The sequence below is a fragment of the Mobula hypostoma genome, chromosome 6 (assembly GCF_963921235.1).
Source record: "Mobula hypostoma chromosome 6, sMobHyp1.1, whole genome shotgun sequence".
Taxonomy (NCBI): Eukaryota; Metazoa; Chordata; class Chondrichthyes; order Myliobatiformes; family Myliobatidae; genus Mobula; species Mobula hypostoma.
In genome coordinates, this window is record NC_086102.1 from 184,097,513 (window position 1) to 184,115,279 (window position 17,767).

Here is a 17,767-nt window from a genome sequence, read left to right on the forward strand (position 1 = left end):
CGCAGTAAGGCCTTGCCAATGAAGCAACTGAAAAAAATTGAAATCCAAGCTCAAAAATGGTTTGTCACTTAAATACTTGACAGCTATTAAAATTAATTTTAAAAACATTTTAAAATGAAACTACCAATGTGACCCCACAGAAAATACATCACACAAAATCCAATTTAATTAAATTTTAGTTAGCCAAAAGACCAAGTAAAATGAAATTTTAATACCCTTCTCCCAGTTCAATCAGCCAGGATAACAACCCCTTGGAACCAACAGCAGGAATACAAATTCATAAAATGAGCTGAAGTCATGGCTTGTAAAGTTTAAGACAAGTAAATCATGAATCCTCGAAGAGGACCACAACCTTGTTGTAGGATGTGGAGGCTTGCGTGCCTCAATAACCCAGACAGTTATGTTGGTTAGAGCAAGGGCCTTGTGCTTTGGCCCTTGGTAGGGTCACCCATGCCAAACAGGTCCAGTCTTCCAGGCTTGGGGGCTTAGCTCAGGACTAACAACCCTGAGCTGGTCAAAAAGATCGTTACAGAAAGAATCCTCCTTTATCTGTGTGCGACTGTGGACAGACAGAGGTGAGGGACCTTCATTACTGCCCTAAACACCAGTGGCATAATGGGCAGTAAGTAAATCATGAATAATCAGATTTGCCAAATATGAACAAGGGGTGATTGATAAGTTCGTGGCCTAAGTTAGAAGGAGTCAATTTTAGAAAACCTAGCACCTTTATTTTTCAACATAGTCTCCTCCTACATGTACACACTTAGTCCAGCGGTCGTGGAGTATACGGATCCCTTCTTTGTGGAAGTGGTCCACAGCAGGGGTGATTGATAAGTTTGTGGCTTAAGGTAGAAGGAGATGAGTTATTAACTTCAAACTTTCTGCATTATCACTCAAAGAGTTGAACTGCACGTGCATGTAACAAGAGCGTCTTGGACCTCCAAGTGGTCCACAGCAGGGGTGATTGATAAGTTCATGGCCTAAGGTAGAAGGAGATAAGTTATACAGCTCTTGTTACATGCACGTGCAGTTCAACCCTTTGAGTGATTATGCAGAAAGTTTGAAGTTTCTCCTCATCTCCGTCTACCTTAGGCCACGAACTTATCAATCACCCCTGCTGTGGACCCCTTTCTGGAGGTCCAAGACACCGACTTCTACAAAGAAGGGATCTGTATGCTCCACAACCGCTGGACTAAGTGTGTAAATGTGGGAAAAATAAATGTGCTAGATTTTCTAAAATTGACTCCTTCTACCTCAGGCCACAAACTGAACAATCACCCCTTGTATTTCCAAGCTTTAATGCCACAATACTTACGAGTACTTGTAATTCTGGCATTATATTAAAGATATACACTTTAGCACTACCTCCACATCCCCTCAAATTGAACCACAGCAACCTGTATGTTTATGCCCACACCCATTTCGTGTTTAATGCTTACACTCCCGTGCTATTCCATGAAAGAACCAAAAATTCAACATACAAAGTCACGTGGTATGAAATACTTACTTCGCTGAAATCAAGAAAAAAATCTGTTAACAAACAATAAAACAGGGTTGGGTATAGGGAATGGGGGAAAAAGGACAAAGTAATCAGTCGCACCCCAGTAGCCAGTTCTTCTCTTTGCTGTTTTTTTGATGTCAAATCCAAAGTAGCCATCTCCAAATCATATTGTTGAAGTTCATGTTTTCTACAAACAGACCTAGAATTTTTTAAAAAAATTCAAATGTAAAGTACTAATTGTGCAACACCTTGAACTTTCTAATTTGGTTTAAATCAGTTCTATAATTCCTCAGGAAAAAGCCTCAACTGTGAAAAGTAACTAATAAATACACAAACACGAGGAATTCTGCAGATGCTGGAAATTCGAGCAACACACAAAGTTGCTGGTGAATGCAGCAGGCCAGGCAGCATCTCTAGGAAGAGGTACAGTCGACGTTTCAGAAGGGTCTCAGCCCGAAACGTCAATTGTACCTCTTCCTAGAGATGCTGCCTGGCCTGCTGCGTTCACCAGCAACTTTGATGTGTGTTGTGTTAATAAATATACAAACAGTGCAAATTGTCAACATTCAAAAACAAACTTAGATTCTCAATAAGAAAGCTGCACATAGTACATAAATCAGGACAATAACCTAGGAAAATTTAAAAAAATGCCTAATAGCTAATCCGGTTACAGCTTATTATTATACATTTTCATTATTCCCATTTGAATAGAATAGAACAGAACTTTATTGTTATTGCTCAAGACAACGAGATTGCTGGTCCACTTGCAGCAGGACTGACTCAGAATCAAAGCCAATTCTCCGAGCAATCCCATTCCCCACCTAATGCTGGAGGAACTCAGCAGGCCAGGCAGCATCTATGGGAAAAAGAGTAAACAGTCGAAGTTTCAGGTCGAGACCCTTCATCGGGACTGGAGAAAATAAAGATGAGAAATCAGAGCAGCAAGGTGGGGGGAGGGGAAGAGGAAGAAATGCAAGGTAGTAGGTGATAGGTGAAACCAGGAGAGGGGGAGGGGTGAAGAAAAGAGTTAGGAAGTCAATTGGTTTAAGAGATAAAGGGCTGGAGAAGGGGGAAGCTGATAGTAGAGGACAGAAAGTTGAGGAGGAAAGGAAAAAGAGGGAGCAGCATGAGAGGGAGACGATGAGCAGATAATGAGATAGGGTTAGAGAGGGAAATGGGAATTGTGATGGTGGTGGGGGGGCATTATCAGAAGTTCTAAGAAACGATGTTCATGCCAGAACTAAGTAGATATCCTTCTTTTTCAAAGAAAGGGGCTTCCCTTCCTCCACCATCATTGTTGTCCTCACCCACGTCTCTTCCATTTCTCGCATATCTACCCTCACCCCTGCTTCCCGCCACCCTATCAGGGATAGGGTTCCTCTTGTCCTCACCTATCACCCCACTAGCCTCAGTGACCAGCATGTAATTCTCTGCAACTTCCGCCATCTCCAATGGGATCCCACTACCAAGCACATCTTTCCTTCCCCACGTTCTGCTTTCTTTCCACAAGGATCGCTCCCTATACAACTCCCTTGTTCATTTGTCCCTCCCCACTGATCTCCTTCCTGACACTTATCCTTGCAAGCAAGTCAACTCAAGTCAAGTCACTTTTTATTGTCATTTCAACCATAACTGCTGGTACAGAATATAGTAAAAATGAGACGTTTTCCAGGACCATGGTGCTACATGAATCAATACAAAAACTACACTGAACTATGTAAGAAAAAAACACAAAAACTACACCAGACTACAGACCAATCCAGGACTGCATAAAGTGCACAAAACAGTGCAGGCACTACAATAAATAATAATAAATAATAGAACAAGTGCTACACCTGCCGCTACTCCTCCTCCCTCACTACCAACAGCCCTTCCTGGTGAGGCAACACTTCACTTGAGAGTCTCGTGGGGTTATCTACTGTATCTGGTGTCCCATTGTGGCCCGCTGTATATCGGTGAGACCCAATGTAGATTGGGAGGACACCTTGCTGAGCACCCATGCTCACCTGCTAAAAAAAAACAGGATCTCCCAGTGGCCACTCATTTTAACTCTGCTTCCCTTTCCGACATGTCAGTCCATGGCCTCCCCTACTGCCGTGATGAGGCCACACTCAGGTTGGAGGAGCCACACATTATATTCCATCTAGGTAGCCTCCAAACTGATGGCATGAACATCAATTTCTCAAACATTCTGGAATGCTCCCCCTCTCCACTCCACATTCCCATTTCCCCCTGTCACGTTATCTCCTTACCTGCTCTCATCTCCCTCTGGTGCTCCTCCCACTTCCCTTTCTTCCATGGCCTTCTCTCCTCTCCTGTCAGATTCCCCCATCTCCAGCCCTTTCTCTTTCCCAGCTCTTTACTTCACCCCTCTCCCTCCCAGTTTCATCTATCACCTACCACTTGTATTTCTTTCTCCCCTCCCCCCACTTTCTTACTCTGACTTCTCATCTTTTTTCTCCAGTCCCGATGATGGGTTTTGGCCGAAACATCAACTGTTTACTCTTTTCCATAGATGCTGCCTGGCCTGCTGAGTTTCATAGAACATAGAAATCTACAGCACGTTACAGGCCATTCGGCCCACAATGTTGTGCCGACCATATAACCTATTCTAGAAACTGCCTAGAATTACCCCCGCAGATAGCCCTCTGTTTTTCTAAGCTCGATGCACCTATCTAAGAGGCTCTTAAAATACCCTACTGTATCCACTTCCACCACCACCGCCTGCAGTGCATTCCATGCACCCACCATTCTCTGTGTGAAAAACGAATCCCTGACATCCCTTTGGTACCCATTTTCAAGCATCTTAAAACTATGCCCCCTGATGCTAGCCATTTCAGCCCTGGGAAAAAGCTTCTGGCTATCCACACAATCAATGCCCCTCATCATCTTATACAACTCTATTAGGTCACCTCTCATCCTCCGTCGCTCCAAGGAGAAAAGCCCGAGTTCAGTCAACCTCTTCTCATAAGGTACACCCTCCAATCCAGGCAACATCCTTGTAAATCTCCTCTGCACTCTCTCTATAGTATCCACATCTTTCCTGTAGTGAGGTGACTAAAACTGAGCACAGTACACCAAGTAGGGTCTAACTAACGTCTAACATTACCTCATGGCTCATGAACTCAATCCCACGGGTGATGAACACCAACGCACCATATGCCTTCTTAACAACATTGGCAACCTGCGTAGCAGCTATGAGTGTCCTATGGACACAGTCCCCAAGATCTTGCTGATTACCATTAATATCATATTCTGTCTTCAAATTTGACCTACCAAAATGAACCACTTCATACCTATCTGGGTTGAAGTCCATCTGCCACTTCTCAGCCCTGTTCTGCATCCTATCGATGTCCCGCTGTAACCTCTGACAACCCTCCCGACTATCCACAGCACCTTCAACCTCTGTGCCATCAGCAAACTTACTAACCCACCTTTCTACTTCTTCATTCAGGTCATTTATAAAAACCACAAAGAAGAGGGGTCCCAGAACAGATTCCTGCGGAACACCACTTGTGACAGTACTCCATGCAGAATACCAACCATCCACAACCACTTACCTTCTGTGTGCAAGACAATTCTGGATCCTCAAAGCAAGGTCTCCTTGGATCCCACGCCTCCGTATTTTCTGAAGGAACCTTGAATGGGGAACCTTATCAAATGCCTTACTGAAATCCATATACACTACATCCACTGCTCTACCTTCATCAATGTCCTCAAAGAATTTAATCAGGCTTGTAAGGCATGACCTACCCTTGATAAAGCCATGCTGACTATCCCTGATCAGATCCTGCCTCTCAGGACCTTCAACAACTTGCTCACCACTGAAGTAAGACTCTCCGGTCTATAATTTCCTGGGTCATCTCTACCCCCCTTTCTTGAACAAGGGAACAACATTTGCAACCCTCCAATCCTCCAGTACTTCTCCCATCCCTACTGATGATGCAAAGATCATTGCAAGAGACTCAGCAGTCTCGTCCCTCGCTTCCCACAGTAGCCTGGGGTATACCTCATTTGGTCCCAGTGACTTATCTAACTTAGTGCTTTTCGAAAGCTCCAGCACATCCTCTTTCTGAATGTCTATATGCTCAAGCGTTTCAGTCTGCTGTAAGTAAGCGGACTGTTCCTCCAGCATTGTGTGTGTGTTCCTTTGGATTTCCAGCATCTGCTGATTTTCTCTTGTTTGTGAATCTCATTTCCCTACTTATTTTCCTGTAGCTAATTTTCTCATTTGCCCATTAATTCTACACCGATTCTCCTGTCACTCCCCGATATAATGGATAATTTAAGATAGCTAATTGTCATAATAACAGGCCTTTTCGATGTGGGTAGAATCTCAGACTCTGGGACAGCATGCAAACGTCAAGAATAAACCCAGGTTACTAGAGCTGAAAAGTAGCAGTACTTCTTACTGTGCAACTGCACCAAGTTTTTAAATGTCTAATACAAAATCATGTATCCTTTTGCTATATTTCAATTCCACCACCCCTGCAACCTGGAAAGGACATGCTCAATTCTAGGATTTGGCAATTCTAATGTTACATGCTGCAGTAATACAAAGATAAAAAAAGACCAACTATATTTATTTCTACATGAAGATTGGGGAAGATTAGGGACTGCAGTTTATGGAAACATATACTGCATATTCATCTACACAAATTGAGCATAAAGCAGTCAAATAATCAGACTGCCTTTAGTTTAAAGAACAAAAAAATGAGCATGCACTGTTTTTTTTGAAAGGAATTTACTGTGATTTTCTTTCCTTAGACAAGGAAAGATGTTGAAACATCTCTACATTAAAACAAAATTCCAACTACTTAGTCAATTGGTCACTTAAAAGCCCACATTGGTCCAGAACAGGTGTCCCAACCTGGGGATCTACACACCCCTTGCTTAATGGTATTGGTCCATGGCATAAGGTTGGGGACCCTGGTCTAGAATTTGGTTGGTGCAGCCCTCGTTTCACAGTAAAAAGGTACAAAGTACCCACCTGACCGGCAGATAGACTCATGCCTATTCTACACAAATGTGCAGTGAACATTTGCATTGACTTCAAAGGCAGCACTCAAGCCCCAAACATAAAGTCATTAGTCTTTTACTTGTAACTGTACTTGTACAAAAAGTGGTTTGTAGCTTTTTTTTGGGGTGTGGGGGGAGTGAGAAAGGAGATGACAAATAGAAAAATGGTCATCATCTGATTTACTCAAGGTATTAAAAGTGATAGCAAAGGGGCAAATACAAAACACTTCTTCAAATGGTACTGCTCCTCCCTATTGCATATTAAAATCATAACTACTGACCCCATCACTATTTCAGATTTTACAAACAGTATCATCAAAGCTGCGGAAATGTGGTTTTTGAGAAGAATAAAGAAAATATCGTGGCAGGTCAGAGTAACAAATGAGGAAGTGTTGTGAAAAGCCAGAATAAGAAGAGAGCTGATATCATCAATCAAGAAACGGCAGCTGGAATTTCTGGGACATGTACTGAGGAAAGAGAAGCTCGAACATCTTGCAGTGTTGGGAAAAATCAATGGAAAGAGGGAAAAAAAAATAAATCGCAGTCAACAGCACATGACATTCATGAGCTGCATCAAGGCAAAAGTTTTGAAGAGCTTATTAGAACTTCTCAGATTAAAGACAGATGGAAGACCATGATCGCCCAAGTCATACGGCATGAGTATCATTGTTTCGTGCAGAAATCTTAATGGAAAGATTTTTTCAGAAAGTGTTTGGATCATCTACCTTTAGATTCAGAGTTATAAAATTTTATTTTTTTACATCAGTAGATGATATGACGATGGGTGGAGGGGCAGGTAGTGTTGAGAAAGCAGCGAGGCTGTAGAAGGACTTCGATTAGGACAAAGGCGGCAGATGGAATAAAAGCATAGATTATTTTCTAAATGGGGATATCATCTAAAAATCCAAGGTGCAAAGGGACTTGGGAGTCCTTGAGCAGGATTTCCTAAAGGCCATTTGCAGGTTGAGTCAGTGGTGAGGAAGGCAATTGCAACGTTAACATTCATTTCAAGAGGACCACAATACAAAAACAAAGATGCTGAGGCTGTAAAAGGCACTGGTGAGGCCTCATTTGGAGTATTGTGAGCAGTTTTGGTCCCCATATTTAAGAAAGGATGTGTTAACTTTGGAGAGTGTTCAGAGGAGGCTCACAAGAATGATTCCCAGAATGAAAGGGTTAATTATATGAGCAATGACTGAAGCCTCTGGACCTGTACTTGCTGGAATTTAGAAAAAGCGGGAGAGGGGATCTCACTGAAATCCATCAAATGTTGAAAGGCCTAGATAGAGTGGATGTGAAGAGGATGCTTCCTTTGGTGGAGCAGCCTAGGCCCAAAGGACACAGCCTCAAAATGGAGGGACGTACATTTAGAACAGAGATGAGGAGAAATTTTTTCGCCACAGGATGAAGAATCTGTGGAATTTGTTGCCACAGGCGGCTGTGGAAGCCTGGTCACTGGGTGCACTTAGGGCAGAGTTTGATAGGTTCTGGATTAGTCAGGGCATGAAAGGTTATGGCAAGAAGGTAGGAGGATAGGGTTGAGAGGGAAATAAAATGGCAAGCAGACTCAATGATCTGATTCTGCTTCTTTTATTGTCTCTTTAGAAGGACTGGACTACACCGGCAAGGCTACGTTTATTGCCCATCTTACTTGCTTTGGAGGAGAGTTCACTTCTTGCCAAAAGGGAAGAAACATAAGATTTCTAGACAAGGGCTGAAGATTTATGCCAGTTAATGCTAGAGCAGAGATTTAATCACAAGTAATTGAGGATCAAGCATACTGTGAGACAACTTTAGCCCCATCACTATTTCAGATTTGACTAACATACTATCATTTAATGAAACAATTTCTTTAGAAAGTGGTAGTCGATTATAGTTTAAAAAAACAGAAAAAAAAAATCAGGGAAACAACAAACAAACAGAGTTAGAAGTCTCTACATTAAAGCAAACTGGTAATGGGCAGTGTGTCATTTTAAAAGCCTACAGTAATCTCAAAATTTGAAACCAGTCTAGAAATCTGGAAAGTCCCTTTCGACAGATGCTGTTTGACTGGCTGAGTTTTTAAAAACTGTATTTTGTCATCCCTCCCCACCAGATTCAGCACCTGTAGTTTTTTTTTTGTTTTCAATTTTAGCTAGCTACTGAATTAACCGGAATAATTTTGTACACTGCGAATGGGGAGCAGTATTAAATGCTGAAGAATGGAAGTTTCTACCTTTCAAGTCTGAACAATATAAAAGTTTATAACTGAGCAAGTTATATTGGAACATCTTTCAAGAATGTGCATGCAACATGAAATTCTATTTTGAATGACCCTATTTCCAAATTCAAACAAATGCACAATACACACCGCAGAGCTTCTGCAAAGAATAGATATTCTTTTAACTGGTCTGCATAATGCTCCTCTTCTTCTAGAATGTCGTCAATAGATGCTGCATATCTGTAAATGATAAAAAGTATCAGAATTTAAATGCAAAACAATCTAAATCAGGGGTTCCCAACCTTTCTTATGCCACGGACCCCTACCATTAACCAGGAGGCCCGCGAACCCCAGGGTGGAAACCCCTGATCAAAAGCACAAGTCGTTCCTTGCCACAGAAGGTGTAGCCCACTTCACTGATGCGAAAACCAGTGCATTAAATCATGAACAGTTATGATATATGATGTCTCCATAGAGAGCTGAACTACTGTTACAGAATACTCTTATATTTCAATGGAAACTATTTGCAAAATGTTTATAACCACATCCTCAGATCACTAAACCTGTGCATACCGCTCAACAATTGCTTCAAGTCTGACAATGGGTAGTAGGGCTTCAAACAGCTCTGCAGAACCAATTTTTCCAGTCACATACAATCTAAAGCCCTTGATACAATAATTTTCTGTAACAAATGGAACTCATCAAATGTGCAATACAACAGCCTTTTTATTATTTCACAAATGTTGGCACAGGTTTCAAAAAGGATGTGGGAAGAATGCCAAAATGTTCCTACAATTATAAAACTAGAAATTCCCCTTCGGGTTTTATATTTAGCTACTTCAATTTCTGCTGTTTGTGTCTTTTAAACATATCAAAATTATGTTAATAATATTTTGCTTTTAACTGCCTTAAGAAGAACAAGGTTTTAAACTGACTCAAACCAAATGGAATTTTTTTTGACATTACTACATAACGAATATGACACTTTAGTTGGGACTTTCAAAAATATACATACACATCCATGTGGTGGCCAGCACTCTGAAGTCCATCTCCCATTTCCTTTTCTATTACACTCCATTCACTATTCAAAGGAAATTTGAATTAACATTTGCATCTTCCAGACAATAGACATACTCAAAAAAAGTCAGGCATACTAAAATTCTTTCAATAAAAAGATAATCAAATAAAGCATTAAAAACATTTTTGATAAAAGTAACTGTCATGCATTCTGTTCAAATACCAGATTAGCAAATTACATTATACATCAACTAACCACACCACTTATTTTCAAAATTCATGATGTCCTTAATAGTCATTGAATTTTGAGTTTCTAAAGGTGCTGGTTCCCAACACATTTTAACACGGGCTGATCTAGCACTCCCTTTAAACACACCTGTCTCTATTTCCTGCACTTACTTTGGTCTGACTATGCAATATCTCAAAAAAAGTTGGAATATTAATTGGAATAACAGTGCTGAAAATTTTCCATTCTGACACTACCAAAGTCCTAAGCACTGTGGGTTTAGATTCACTGTACTTTCAAATATGAGGCAAAAATTCTACGACTTGCCTGAAAACCCTTCCATAATTTCCATGAACCTTGTATACACCATATAGGCGGTCTGCCACTCTCTGCAATTAAGAGTATTTTAGAAATTAGGAGTACAGTATTTGATCTTCTATGCATGTGATTATTGTACATAAACCAAGTTTAAACAGACAGGACAAAATCGTTACATTACAATAGAAAAGCAAGTTTTTTAAAAAAATAATAATAGTCATAAATTTCTGCCTGCTTTTGGAACTTAATTTTCCCCAATTCCAATCACACTGGAAAACGAGGGAAGATTTTGCAAAATCTTCGTGGAATACATACTGCTCTGACCCGCAGAAGCTGTGAGATGACGGACTGCAGTTCATCCCCATAGTGCTTCAGCTCCATAAATCTCCTGTAGGTGAAAAGTTTTTCATTTTTAAATCTCAACCCAAATATGAAATGATATACATGACTACAAATGGCACCAAAAGTCTGCATTTCTAATAAGACTCCAATAATCTATTATTCAATTGTTCAGAACCTAGCTCACAAGGTGCTGATTCCCAACACATTTTAAACACAGGTCTGGTTCTGGCACTCCCTTTAAATCCACCTGTCTCTATTTTCCACACTCCCTTTGACCTGACTATGTAATACCTTAAAAAATGTTGTAATATTAATTGGAATAATAGTGCTGAAAATTTCCCATTCTGACACTACTATGGTCCAAGGCATTGTGGATTTAGTTTCACTGTAGCTTCAAATAAGAGATGACTACTGACAGAAAATGAGCATCACTTAAAAAAAAATGCTCATCTTTCTGCGGACCCAATTTGCAAAATCCACATAACCAACAAACAAGGCAAGTAACTGCTCTAGTTCCTGTAAATGCTAGCTTTAACCACATTTGCTAAACCGCATTCAGTTTAAATAGTGAAATGTGAGATGTTCAAGGTATAAAGTGGAATAATTGGGAATTTAAGATTGTTTCTACACTAAATGTTTGTTAATCTGGCATCTTTTAATATCCGAGTGGCAAATAAAGTATATTTGAATTGGTATTATTGTTGTAAAAAGAAATAATGTGGGAGTTTATTTTGAGGGAAAAAAAAACTTATTTCCATACAGAGATTAATGACCCTGAAAAAGATCTCAATGAACAGGAAAGAAATCCCTTAACACCCTAGAGACTACATTTGGATTTTACCTCCCCCTCCCCTCTTCTTCTATTTCCTACTCTGGCCTCTTACCTCTTCTCACCTGCCTATCACCTCCCCATGGTGCCTCTCCTCCTTCCCCTTCTCCTATGGTCCACTCAACTCTCCTATCAAATGCCTTCCTCTCCAGTCCATTACCTTTCCCACCCACCTAGTACACCTACCACCTTCCAGCTATCCTTCTTCCCCTCCCCCTATTTTTAAATTCTACTGTCTTCCCCCTTCCTTTCCAGTCCTGAAGACTGGTCTTGGCCCACAATGTTGAATGCTTGTTCATTTCCATAGATGTTGCCTGACCTGCTGAGTTCCTCAAACATTTTGCGTGCTTTGATTTGAATCAGTATTGTAGCTTGCGCTTTCAACATAAAGGGACGAAGAACCCCAGAGTCTTCAGACTCAAATTAAAATTACCACTAAGTCACAAGTTAGCAAATTCACTAAAAAGGGACTGAACCAAAAAGGAATAAACATGAATGTTTAAAATAAATAAGGCTCAGATATAGGAATAAAAGAAAACAGATATAAAGGCTCTCAGGGAGCACCGATTTAAGGGAATTGCCAAAAGTACTAAAGGTTACATGGTTAGAATTTGCAGTCCACTGCCAGAGATGGATATTGTAGCGGTGTGCTACACACAGCGCTAAAATAACCACATGTAGTCAGTGAGTTAGAGTTGCGATGAAAGAGATTTATTCAAACTCCCCGGCCTGCTTTAAAGCCTTCCCGTTCCCGCCCTCCTTAGGCGGGACTGCTGTGGGGAATGCATATTCCCAGACCCTTTCTGCACGCGGGATTTTCCCCTTGCTGGTGAAGATGGCCTGGCGCCCTTTTTGGGGCCGGCCTCTCTGCCTGCGCGTGCTGTTTCGTGAGCTGGTTCGTGGGTGCCAGAAAGTGGGTCACCACAATATGTAATAGGAATTACGATCTTTGAAACATATGAAGCTCTTAAATTGATGCACATGTATAGCCTTTTGTGCTCAATATTCTATAATTTTATGACTTTTGATAACTCAGTAGATAGTAACGGACAAAAACCTCAATTTCAATTCACATGATGAACACTTCGTACTGAAAGTTTGTCATCAGATCACCTAGTTATTTAGGCTGTAATAAAACTAACCAGTATCTACTAGAGAATGTTTCCATTTGTCACTGAAAAGGAAAAGAAACCTCATGTGAAAACATCAAGGACAAACTGCAAAATCCGAACAAAAATGTGATTATAGCACCCTTTTACTTTAGGTGGAGCTTGTGCTACTGTAGCAAAACAAGATTTCAGTTAATTAGCAATATACAAGAAAACTTACTTGTCTGGGTTTTTGACTCTAAATGTTGCATTTAGAGCTTTTAACCTGGAATCTGCCTGTTTAAAAAAAATGTCAGAATTATAACTGAACACATTTCTCCACAGAAAATATATGCTCCCAAACTCAACACATTAGCATACACAAAGTCAGCCTAAAAATACCAAACTTTTGCCTGCTTTTAAAAAGGCTAATCTCCGTTCATGGATTCAGCTAGGTTAGAGAAGGATAAGCAAAGGGAATTGAGTGCTTCTTATAAAACTTTTGCATTGACCCTTACTGTAACAGTTTAGGGTAAGCAACAGGACCTCACTTTCTGTGTGGCCATATTGTAAATTTAAATATTTAAGTCTGGAAGGCTGCAATTTCAGTTAACTTGATTTCTTGGTTTGTATCAGCCAACATATGTAATATTAGCTCAACCTGTTTCCTACACCACTGTTCACTGTCACACCCTCCAGTACTCTCCTTTCGGACTGCAGTTGATTCCCAGCCAGAACTGAGGGCCTTACCCTCCTACACTACATTTCCCAATCCTAACTTTTGTCTCTGTTCATGAACTCTAACTGCTCCCACTGACTGGCCACATAACCTTGTTCACTACTTAACCCTATGGTCACCTAGCTTTACCTGGTCCGACATTCCCCACCCACACCGTAGTTTTGCAAGCTGCTTTGATCTCCTTTTCAATTCTGAAAAGGAGACCAACTCATGAACTAGAGGTCATAGGTTAAGAGCAAAAGGTGAAATGTTTAAGGGGAAAATGAAGCAGAACTTCTTCACTTAGGGTGAGAGTGTAGAACGAGCCTTTAATGGAAGTGGTGGATGCAGGCTCAATGCCAGCATTTAAGAAAAATTTGGACAAGGATAGGAAGAGTATGGAGGGATATGGTCCAGAGGCAGGTCGAGGGGACTAAGCAATATAATAGTTCACCCTAGAAAAGATAGAGTCATAGAGAAGTACAGCACAGAAACCGGCTCTTTCGCCCATTTTGTCCATGCTGAACCATTTAAGCTGCCTAGTCCCAACAACCTACGCTGGGACCGTAGCCCTCCATACCACTACCATCCATATACCTACCTAAACTTCTCTTAAACATTGAAATCAAGCTCACATGCACCACTTGTGCTGGCAGCTCATTCCACTCTCTCATGGCCATCTGAGTGGAGAAATTTTCCCTCACGTTCCCCTTAAACTTTTCACCTTTCACCCTTAACCCACGACCTCTAGTTGTAGTCCCACCCAACCTTGGTGGAAAAAGTCTACTTGCATTTACCCCTCATCATTTTATATACCTCCATCAAATCTCCTTTCAATCTTCTATGTTCCAAGGAATAAAGACCTAACCTATTCAGTATTTCCTTATAACTCAGGTCTTCCAGTCCCATCAACATCCTTGTAAATTTTCTGTACTCTTTCAACTTCACTTACATCTTTCCACTAGGGCTGAAGAGCCTGTTTCTAAGCTATGACTCTACAAAGAAGAATATCAGACCTAAAACAACAACTGTTTCTCTTCTCATTGATGCAACTGTTTTTAACCATATTTTGTTTTAGATTTTCTGGAAATGTGTATCTGATATATTCACAATGTAATTTACTGCTGTTGGCCATGAAGTTCACAGGTACAAGGAGGCTGCTCAAAATGGGCCGAAGTTCTATTCTCTACAGATACATTCAGATTCTTAACCATGACTATTCTTTAATCATTTGAGACAAGGAAGTAGTAGCAACGGGAAGCACCAGAAATGAGGTTGAGTGCAAGAATACCAGGTCAAAGACTTGAGCCCACATGTTCCCCTTTTTTTTTTAAAAAAAGGAAAATTTTATGTCCTGGAGTGGAAGGCCTCATTGAGAACAGATAATGGAGATAAAGAAAATGAGAAAGGAATGGTGTCTGATCAAGGGATAGTGCAAGAAAGATGGATTGGAAATGAGGATTTCTTCTCATGATCATCATCCAATACCAGTCAAGAAGTGTGAATGATGCGTGACAAATGCCAAGTTTCATTGTATGATCCTCAACATTTGCCAACATTTAAATCTCCACACTTGCTTGAAAAACTATCACTCTGCCAAGGGAGCGGAGAGCTGCCAGCACACAGTAAATCTAATACCAGATTTATTCAAATTATAGTAATCCAAGTGTTCTGCATCATCAATTAGTTGTTCAAGAAGCTTCTCTTTTGCAGAAGAAAAAAAACTTGTTTTCTTACATTACAGCATTAGAATTCCATCAGCAATTCAATTGTCTACTTATTTAGTTGGTATCCAGTTCAAATCCCTTACTATGCCAATCAAAGCTCAGAAATATACCATGATTTCCCTTACATTCTTTTCAATTTAAAAGGTGAGAATAACAAAGATGCAAGATCAGACAAAATTCAGGAAATATCAAGCCTAATCGTCTACAACATGAAAAAAGTGGCCTGTGCTATGTTCTCAGAAATAATTGTGCAAAGCTCTCCTTTCTAATATACAGGTGATATATAGACTACAACAGAGTCATCTAGTACATTTATTGCTTTGAATGAACAAGTCTATTTTGTCAGCATCTAGAGAAATTACTAGAGTTTTCAACAAAACTGCATACAATTTTAATACTTTTTTTTCTTGGGCTCAAGAGAATACAAAAATAGGCTCCCCAAAACAACTGGTACTTTGTACCTGTGCTGTTCAAGATGAGATCTTAAAAACAGACTGGAATCATTTTAAAATGGAATTCTTCTGATTAAAAAAAGGAAAAAAAGATACATTATCTTTGAAATTCATTCTGAACCCCAAAATCGTTGATGCTCAATTTCAATACAATTGCAACTTGGCTGAAAAGTGTGAACCTTTGCTATTCCATGTTCAACGTTAATTTGTCACCCTAGCACAACTTTGTTTGATACAAAATCATGCTCTGCCTACAAGGAATTATTATCGCTTACATTTTCCAATTTACTTCACCAAACAATAAAATATGCAGTTTACCTTGGCTTGGAATCCCGATTCATTTACTGCTTCTTTCCAACCATTCTCCTAAAACAATTTAAATAAATATCCAACTTCAACTTAAAATATACATTTCACATACAGTAACAAATACTCTAGTTCACTGTTTAAAAAAATCTTAATTGTAGACATTTGACCTATGGAATTATTTTGCGAACTTCTGTTCATAAATAATTTTTTTTCTAATTAATTAATACTACAATTTGGCAGATACTTAATTTACAAACATTTGTAATCTTGACCTATGCAGAACGCAAATGTAATGAACTCCGTGTTTTGGAGCTGAAAGTGTGTGTAGGAGGAACATTTTGGACTCGGCGATCATAATTCCAATAATTTCAGTTATGGAGGAGGACTAGACTGGTCCTCAAATTGAGATTACAAATCGGAGAAATACCGATTTTGATGGCATCAGAAAGGATCTGGCAGGTCTGGACTGGGACAGGCTGCTTTCTGGTAAAGGGATGTTTGACAAGTAGGAGGCCATCAAAAGTGAAATACTGAGAGTACAGAGATTCTGTTAGAATAAAAGGCAAAGCTAACAGGTTTAGGAAACTTTGGTTTGAGGGATATTGAGACCCTTGTTATAGTGAAGGAGATGCATTCAATTATAGGCAGCAAGGAACAAATGAGGCACTCGAGTATAAGAAATGTAAGAGAATACTTGGTGGGAAATCAGGAGGGCTAAAAGGAGGCATGAGGTTGCCCTGGCAAACAAGGTGAAGGAAAATCCAAGGGCTTTTACAGATATACTAAGAGCAAAATGATAGCAAGGGACAAAATTGGCCCACATGAGGATTAAAATGATTATCTATGCATGGAGCCAAAAGAAATAGGAGAGATCTGAAGTGGATTTCTTTGCTTCTGTATTTACTCTGGAGACAGTAGCGAGGTAACGGACTGTATCTGGTTAACAGAAGAGGAAGTGCTGCTGACCTGAGGCAAATTAGGATGGATAAATCCCCAGGGTCTGTCAGACCATGTGGGACGCTAAAGCAGAAATTACAGGGGCCCTGGCAAGTGTATTTGAGACATCCTTAGCCACAGAGGAATGGACGATAGTTAACCTTGTTCCATTGTTTAAGAAAGGCTCCAAAAACAAGCCACAAATTTATAGACAGGTGAACCTGATGGCAGTAGTCGTTAAATTTTTGGAAGGTATATAAGGAACAAGATATGTGAGTATTTGGATAGACAAGGCCTGATTAGGGATAGTCAACATGGCCTTGTATGTGGTCAGTTGTGTATAACCAATCTCATAGTTCTTCGAGAAGGTTACTAAGAAAATTGTCGAAGGCAGTGGATATTGTCTACATGAACTTTAGCAAGGCTTTTGACAAAGTCACGCATGGCAAGCTGGTCCAGAATGTTCTGTTGCTTGGCATTCAGGATGAGGTCAAAAATTGGATTAGACATTAGCTTTGTGGGAGAAGCCAGAAGATGGTAGGAGATGGTTGTCTCTCTGACTGTAGGCCTATAACTAGTGGTGTACCACAGGAATTGGTGCTGGGTCCAATGTTTGTCATCTATATCAACAATATGGATGAAGCTGTAGTAACTGGGTAACAAATCTGTGTACGACACCAAGATTGGGGGCATAGTGGACAGCGAGGAAAACGGTCAAAGTTTGTAGTGGGATCTGGATCAGCTGGAAAAATGGGCTGAAAAATGGCAGATGGAATTTAATGCAGACAAGTGCGAGGTATTTAACTTTGGGGGGATAGGTCTTACACAGTGAGCGGTCAGGAAGAAAGGGATCTGGGAATACAAGTCCATAATTTATTGAAAGTGGCATCACAGATAGATAGGATCATAAAAGGAGCTTTTGGTACCTTGGCCTTCATAAGCAGAATACTGAGTAAAGGAGTTGGGAGATTATTTTCAAGTTGTAGAGACATTTGTGAAGCCAAATTTGGAATACTGTGCAGAGTTCTGCTCGCCTACCTACAGGAAAGATATCAATAAGATTGAAAGAGTACAGAGAAAATTTA

At 40.2% G+C, this 17,767-nt stretch overlaps 1 protein-coding gene across 1 annotated transcript in view; it reads right to left on the reverse strand.

The window, feature by feature from the left end:
* Positions 1-17,767, reverse strand: part of snx4 (sorting nexin 4) — an 86,105-nt gene that overhangs the window by 14,803 nt on the left and 53,535 nt on the right. Inside the window, exons 5-11 of the mRNA XM_063052424.1 lie at positions 15,756-15,803; positions 12,782-12,837; positions 10,597-10,669; positions 10,291-10,352; positions 9,736-9,801; positions 8,871-8,960; positions 1,601-1,700 (exon numbers count right to left, since the gene is read on the reverse strand). Of these exons, the coding sequence (XP_062908494.1) occupies positions 1,601-1,700; positions 8,871-8,960; positions 9,736-9,801; positions 10,291-10,352; positions 10,597-10,669; positions 12,782-12,837; positions 15,756-15,803 (495 nt within the window). The remainder of the gene's footprint in view (positions 1-1,600; positions 1,701-8,870; positions 8,961-9,735; positions 9,802-10,290; positions 10,353-10,596; positions 10,670-12,781; positions 12,838-15,755; positions 15,804-17,767) is intronic.